Source organism: Gekko japonicus, unplaced genomic scaffold, assembly GCF_001447785.1.
Source record: "Gekko japonicus isolate JY-2015 unplaced genomic scaffold, Gekko_japonicus_V1.1 scaffold3528, whole genome shotgun sequence".
Lineage (NCBI taxonomy): Eukaryota > Metazoa > Chordata > Lepidosauria > Squamata > Gekkonidae > Gekko > Gekko japonicus.
In genome coordinates this window covers 47,848-55,860 of record NW_015163717.1, presented here as the reverse complement: position 1 = coordinate 55,860, position 8,013 = coordinate 47,848, and the positions used below count along the sequence as shown (strand labels likewise).

Below are 8,013 nucleotides of genomic sequence, written 5' to 3'. Positions count from 1 at the left end.
TCTTATGTTCCTATGTTCTAATGTTCTTCTGAAATGCCATAGCCAGAGCTGGTTGCAGGCTAGGTTCCCCCACCCCAGTGCCTCCAAGCCCTAGCCAAGTACAACCACCACAAATTTTGTTAGTCTTTAAAGTGCTTTTGTGCGTTTTAGAAACTGCGGGGTTTTTTTAGCAAGTAGATGTTTGAACACTATTTAAAGGCTGGATGTTGGATTGCATGAGAAATCCTGCCGTGCAAGTTTGCATTCTGGACCCTTGAGGCAGATTGAAAATGCGTGAAATAAACAGAAAAATATAGAGGCATGTTTATGAATGGCAAAGTTCTGAGCTCAGAGAGAACAGAGCAGGGCCTTTTTGGTAGTGGTGCCGTATATGCAAACGCTTTCTGTTGTGGAGCCCGGGGAATGAGCTCCCATCTGGCGTTCAGAAGATAGTTGAAGAGCACCTATTTTATTTCACTCATTTTGTTGCTCTTTTCTACTGCTGCAGACAGACTAATACGGCTACCCATCTTGACTTAAGTGAATTAAGTAGCTCAACTTGATTTCACGGCACAGCCGTAAGGTGAGAATGTAAACGTGCTCTCTCGGAGCTCAGACTTTTGAAGAAGAGATTGGATTTATACCCTGTCCTTCACACGAAGTCTCAGCAGTCAACATGGTGACCCCATAGGGTTTTCAAGGCAAGAGACTAACAAGTGGCTTGCCATCGCCTTCCTCATAGGGACCCTGAAATTCCTTGGTGGTTTCCCATCCAAATAACTTGCTTAGCTTCTGAGACCTAACGAGACCAGGCTAGGCCAGGCCACAGTTAATATAACATAAGAAGAGCCCTGCTGGATCAGACCAATGGTCCATCTATTCCAACATCTTGTCTCACCCAGTGGCCAACTGGTTCCTCTGGAGGGGCGGCAACAACAGGGCATAGAGGCCAACGCCTTCCGCATGGCTCTAGGATTCAGAGAGTTAGTGCCTCTGAATGTGGAGGTTCCCCTCAGTCACCATGGCTAGTAGCCATTGATAGACTTATCCTCCATGAATCTGTGTAATCCCCCCCCTTTTTATATAAAATTTTTATTTTTATTCTTATTCATAACATTACAAATGAATCCAGACGGAGAGAAAAACTCAAACATATACAATACAATTTATCTTAAAGAGAATAAAAAATTATAACCATTGTGCGTACTGGGTTGACTATGGGCCAGAAGAGACCTTATCCTGCTTCTTGGTAAACTTAATTAGCTAATTTTTACTTATTTCATCTCGTGACTACTCCTAACTTTTGCACCCTCGGATAATATTAAAGACCCTACTGTGGGTAAGTACTAACTTCTCTATACAAATAATGCAAGTATCTAGTGCTTTATAAGAACAACCACCTATGATAATAATGGTTTGTGGGCAATATCTCATGTTTCTCCATATGCTTATCTAATTCCCTTTTGAAGCCGTCCATGCTTGTAGCTTTTTAGTTCACGGATTAGAATCGTCGATGTGTAAACTAATGGTATTCACGCAGCACACTCAGAAAAAGCTGTTACGTGAAATGGTATTATATGCAATTCCCGTTATGTGTGCGCATATATTTTTACAATGTGACGAAGACGCACGATTCACTACAGAACAGTAGTCTAAATATGTTTTCATAATATAACATCATGGTGGTTTCCATTATTGTTTCCACCCTTCCCGGGATCTCTCTGTTGTTTCTACATACTTGTCAGAACTGTGGCTTGCCCAAGGTCATCCAGCAGCTGCAAGTGGAGGAGTGGGGAATCAAACCTGGTTCTCCCAGATTAGAGTCCGCGCCCTTAACCACTGCACCTGGCTTCTCTATTAATAGCCACTCCCCCTGCTAGGGGAGCGGTGGCATAGTGGGTATATCCCACTGTCTTAACATCCGAACTGTGTCAGTTCGAGCCCCGCGCTGGTGTGAGCAGCCAGCCTGTCATCCCCAGCTCATCGTCCACCCAGCGATTCGAAAGCCTCGGCGAGTAGATAAAATGGGAACCACTCCTTAGAGAGGGTGGGCACACCGACTCCCTTCTGGGAAGGTGTTAGCTCTCGGTTGGAGACGTCCTGGTCTGGACCCGGAAGGCGGAAGAATCTACTCAGCTAAGGAAATCCCTGCAGTGGGATGCTCCGGCCAGGCGGTGGCAGTGTGGCGATGCAGCTGTTGGAACATGACCGAGTCAAGCCAGAAACGGTTCCACCGGACAGTACGGCATGTGCAACTTAAAAAATGAATTATATGCTGTCTTCCCTATCCCCTATGAAAAACATTGTTAGTCCCCTGTCTAAAGAGTAACTGTAAATCACTTTGAGCTCACTTGCTGTGAAAGCGATTAATAAATCAAAATTATCATCATCATCATCAATAATAACAACAACAACAACAACAACAACAACAACAACTGTGCCCACCTCGCTGCCCCAACCCCCGGCGCCATACCTGATAAAGAGAAAGGTAGAGGGCCCAGAGAGCGAGGAAGAGGAGACTGTCGCGCAAGGGCTCCAGGATCAGGGCCCCGAAGGAGAGCAGCACCCCCAGCAGGCAGAGCGCCTCCAGGCCCTGCTCCGTGTCCAGCCCCAGCCGAGGCCCCAGCCAGAGCAAGGTGGGCGAATCCCGCAGCTGCTCCCAGAATCCTTTGCCAGTGACGCGGAGCATCTTCCGGGCTGGCAGGATGCCATCTTTCCCGTAAAGACCTGCGGCAGGGAGGGAAAACGACATTAGGAAAGGGGGAGGTTGAGGCCTGCAGGCGAGAGTTCTCCCCTCCCCGGCCCCAGGGGGGAGTCCAGCTTTCCTCTCCAGCTGGACTCTGGCTGGTCCTCCCACCCCGCACCTCCGGTCCTTTCCTGCAAACTCAGCACACGGCCCGGCGGAGGAAGTGTTGGCTTCGGGCCTGCCGGAGCCCGGATCCTGCCACACACGGACTGACGCCGGGCCCTAAAGCACAGACGCGCCCCACGACCCGCCTCGCAAGGTGACCGCTAGGATGGAGAGACGGCCAGAGTGGCGGACTTGGGCCGAGGAAACCGAGGTCCATCTCCCCGCTCCACCAGTAAGCTCTGCCAGTGACCCTGGCCCGGTCCTTCGCTCATCACCTTGCCTACCTCACAGGGTTGTTCTGACGACAGGGGATGAGCGAGAAGCGAGCAGTGACTGAAGGTCAAGCGGCCTCTCTCAGCTTGTCCCATACACAAGCACAAAAGTGTATACCCCCAAATTAAACTTTATTGGCCTTAAAGTGGTCTCACGCTTTGTCCACAACGTACACTACACTCTCCTCTGGACAGGAACCCACGTTTTTGCTTACGTACACTTCCTGGGCCATCAGCAGCAGTGCCACAGTTAAAACTATTGCACGGCAGAAGGTGGCTTGCAGAGAGCTGGGGACGGCCCAAAGCAAAATCCCCAGATCAAAGCCACACAAGCCCTTTCATCAAGGCTGACCACGAATGGGAAGGGCGGGCCCTATGCCAAGAAGCTAATAACATGCAAGACTTAATTTTGCTATCAAACCTAACCTCCTGACGCTCACTTAAGAACATAAAATGCATCATTTATAGCTTAGCATTATGTGTGACAAATTTAGAAGAAGAAGAAGAAGAAGAGGAGATTGGATTTATACCCCGCCCTTCACTTGGAGTCTCAGAACGGCTTACAAACTCCTTTCCCTCCCCCTCCCCACAACAGACACCCTGTGAGGTGGGTGGGGCTGAGAGAGCTCTGCCAGAAACTGCTCTTTTTCAAGGACAGCTGTGCCAGAGCTTGTGACTGACCCAAGGTCACACCAGTAGCTGCAAGTGGAGGAGTGGGGAATCAAACCCGGTTCTCCCAGATTAGAGTCCGCGCACTTAACCACTACACCAAGAAGAAGAAGAGATTGGATTCATACCCCACCCTTCACTACCCGAAGGAATCTCAGAGTGGCTTATAATCTCCTCTCCCTTCCCCTCCCCACAACAGACACCCTGTGAGGTAGGCGGGGCTGAGAGAGCTCTGACAGAAACTGCTTCTGAGAGAACAGCTCTGAGAGAACTTGTGACTGACCCACAGTCACACCAGCACCTGCGTGCAGAGGAGGAATGGGGACTCAAACCCAGTTCTCCCAGATTACAGTCCGCGCTCTTAACCACTACACCAAATTTTTGAGCCTGCAGGCACATTTGGAATTCTGACGTGGCAGCCACAGGATGACAGCCACGGCCACTGCCAAAGCAACATTTTTTAGAAAATCTGCACAGTCAATCCATGCTGAGCAACAGCCTACCTCCCCCCCCCCCACTTCCTCAAATCACTGGGCGGGAGTCTGAAATGGTGCCGTCCCACAAGCAATGCTCCCTCTAAACTGTGGAGTCCTGTGAGCAAAAATTCTGCTTTGTGAGCGACGGGCATTAAAGTGGTGAGCGAGCGATTTGGCTGCTGCATAGATCAGTTTGCCCTGGAGCCCTCCTTCCCGAGCGAGGACAAAAATGTGTGAGCCGGAGGCTAAAACACTGTGAGCTGGCTCACACTCACTCAGAGGGAACACTGCTCTGGAGCCATCCTTCCCGAGCGAAGACAGAAATGTGTGAACCGGGGCTAAAAGACTATGAGCTAGCTCACACTCACCCGGCTTAGAGGGAACACTGCTCTGGAGCCATCCTTCCCGAGCGAAGACAAAACTCTGAGCCGGAGGTTAAAAAACTGTCACCTAGCTTAGACGGAACACGGCCCACAAGCTCCACCCTGGAGTAGAGGTCCCTCATTTAAGAGTTACAAATGGTTGCACCCTCTGAGATCACAGCAAAGGTAGGTTTAAATTTTTTGCGGTCTGAAGACTTTGTTTCACACCCCACCCTTCACTGCCTGAAAGAGTCCTGGAGGGGCTTACAATCTCCTTCCCCTTCCTCTCCCCACAACAGACACCCTGGGAGGCAGGTGGGGCTGAGAGAGCTCTAAGAGAACTGCTCTTGAGAGAACAGCTCTGAGAGAACTTGTGACTGACCCAAGGCCACACCAGCAGCTGCATGTGGAGGAGGAGTGGGGAATCAGAGATTGGATTTATCCCCCAGGACCCCCACCCTTCACTACCCGAAGGAGTCTCATAGTGACTTACAATCTCCTTCCCCTTCCTCTCCCCACAACAGACACCCTGGGAGGCAGGTGGGGCTGAGAGAGCTCTAAGAGAACTGCTCTTGAGAGAACAGCTCTGAGAGAACTTGTGACTGACCCAAGGTCACCCAGCTGACTGCATGTGTAGGAGGAATGGGGAATCAAACCCGGTTCTCCAGATTAGCGTCCGCTGCCGCTCTGAACCAGTACACCAACCTCGCTCTGAGGGGGTAGGAAAAACTAAAAGGTGAAAACAGAAAACAAATTCGGTAGCGAACAAAAGTAAGTATTATCGGGACAGAAACTTTCTGATAGGATTACAATAGGCACAGCCGCCAGCGTGTTTGGATATCAAACTAAACTTTGTTAACACTGAAAACACTGAACTCTATTAATAGTGTGTTATCATTAAACACACACACACCACCTGCGGGGAACGGTTTCTCAAAGAAACAGAGGACAGCAAGTGGAGTATACCGTGCACATGGGGGGAAAAAGGGGGAATAATTCTCCCCCACCACAAGAATTGCTTCTGTAAAATGTGGAATTTGCTATCAGGGGAACAGACAGAGCCACGGAGGAGAGGTTTATCAGTGGTTCCTAGCCACGGTGACTCAAGGGAACCTCCACACTCAGAGGCAGTCAACCTCTGGACCCCAAAGCCAAGAGGCAACATTGGGGGAAGGCCTGGCCCTCTCTGCCCTGCTGTTGGCCCTCCAGAAGAACTGGTTGGCCCCTGTGTGAGACAGGATGCTGGACTAGATGGACCCTCACTGGTCTGATCCAGCAGGGCTCTTCTGATTTTCTTATGAAGGCCTCAGTTTACAGGGCTCTTCTGAGGTTCTTATGAGGGCCTCAGTTTATAGGCCCTCCAGAGGAACTGGTCGACCACCATGTGAGTCAGGGTGCTGGGCTAGATGGACCCTCACTGGTCTGATCCAGCAGGGCTCTTCTGATGCTCTTATGAAGGTCTCAGCCTCTTTGTTATGTTGTTGGCCCCCCAGAAGAACTGGTTGGCCACTGTGTGAGACAGGAGGCTGGACTGCATGGACCACATCTCTGATCCAGCAGGGTTCTTCTGATATTCTTATGAAGGCCTCAGCCTCTCTGCCCCATTGTTGGCCCTCCAGAGGAACTGGTTGGCCCCTGTGTGAGACAGGAGGCTGGACTAGATGGACCCTCCCTGGTCTGATCCAGGAGGGTGGTTCTGATATTCTTATGAAGGCCTCAGCCTCTCTGCCCCATTGTTGGCCCTCCAGAGGAACTGGCTGATCACCACGTGAGTCAGGGTGCTGGACTGGATGGACCACTGGTCTGATCCAGCAGGGCTCTTCTGGTGTTCTTCTCAGGGGAAGGCTTCGGCCTCTCTGCCCTGTTGCTGGCCCTCCAGAGGACCTGGTTGGCCCCTGTGTGAGACAGGAGGCTGGACTAGATGGACCCTCCCTGGTCTGATCCAGCAGGGCTCTTCTGGTGTTCTTCTCAGGGGAAGGCTTCGGCCTCTCTGCCCTGTTGCTGGCCCTCCAGAGGACCTGGTTGGCCCCTGTGTGAGACAGGAGGCTGGACTAGATGGACCCTCCCTGGTCTGATCCAGCAGGGCTCTTCTGGTGTTCTTCTCAGGGGAAGGCTTCGGCCTCTCTGCCCTGTTGCTGGCCCTCCAGAGGACCTGGTTGGCCCCTGTGTGAGACAGGAGGCTGGACTAGATGGACCCTCCCTGGTCTGATCCAGCAGGGCTCTTCTGGTGTTCTTCTCAGGGGAAGGCTTCGGCCTCTCTGCCCTGTTGCTGGCCCTCCAGAGGACCTGGTTGGCCCCTGTGTGAGACAGGAGGCTGGACTAGATGGACCCTCCCTGGTCTGATCCAGCAGGGCTCTTCTTATGTTCGTAACGCATCTTGGGAGGGAGGGAGTTCTATACAAGAAGGCATCTGATTCGTTCTTCTACCTATGTGCAGTTTCAAACTATTCATTTAAATGGCCATTTTTATGTACCGGCCTAACTAGTGGCTTTTATGTATTTTATTCTTATTAACATTACGGACTGCCTTGAGTTCCTGTAAAGCAGAAAGGTAGCTAACACACGCTTTAAGTAAGTAAATAAATAAATAAAGCCACTAAACAAATCTGCACAGGCAGAAACCACATCCCACATCCTGATCGGAAAGGAAGTTCTCCAGGGAAGGGCGAAGAGAATGGAGAGAAAAGAGGACGCTTCCGGGGAAATCCCCCCTGCATGCGCCAAGGCACAGAGCCCAGGTCCTCCTTGCTTTTCAGGATAGCCCAGAACTTCTAAACCCGCCCCATCCTGAAACGTACTAGGAACCGGGAGAGGCCCTGGACGGAGGCCAGAGGAAGCAGCTTGCAGGAAACGGAAAGGAGAAGGGAAATTGGGCGAGGGGTATCTCTTCTGCCCGCAACACAACGGCAGTCAAAAGACTCGGGAACTGGGAGGGAGGGGGTGTGGCTCAGCGGTAGAGCCTCTGCCTGGTCGGGAGAACGTTCCGAGTTCAATCCCCGGCATCTCCAGCTAAAAAGATGAGCTCAGAGGCAGTGTTCCCTCTAAGCTGAGTCAGTGTGAGCTAGTTCACAGTTTTTCAGCCTCTGGCTCACACATTTCTGTCCGAGCTCAGGAAGGATGGCCCCAGAGCAAACTCATTGATGCGGCAGCCAAATCCCTCGCTCACAGCTTTAATGCCAGGAGCTCACCAAGTAGGATTTTTGCTCACAAGACTCCACAGCTTAGAGGGGGCATTGTTTAGAGGTGATGTGAATGACCTCCGCTTGAGACCCTGGAGAGCCGCTGCCAATCTGAGTAGACAAGGCCCCCGAGGTTCCGGGCCCCCGAGATATCAAGCTTGCCCTAACCAAGGCCAGGGCGTTTTCGGTGGCGGCTCCTACCTGGTGGAATGAGCTCCCGATGGA

The 8,013-nt window shown here is 51.4% G+C and overlaps 1 protein-coding gene across 1 annotated transcript in view; it reads right to left on the bottom strand.

Annotated features, from left to right (window-relative positions):
• The window catches only part of LMF2 (lipase maturation factor 2), a gene marked incomplete at its 3' end in the record, with an annotated part of 47,349 nt that overhangs the window by 35,913 nt on the left and 3,423 nt on the right, over positions 1-8,013 (bottom strand). The window contains exon 2 of the mRNA XM_015407859.1: positions 2,451-2,706. Coding sequence (XP_015263345.1) covers positions 2,451-2,706 — 256 coding nt within the window. The remainder of the gene's footprint in view (positions 1-2,450; positions 2,707-8,013) is intronic.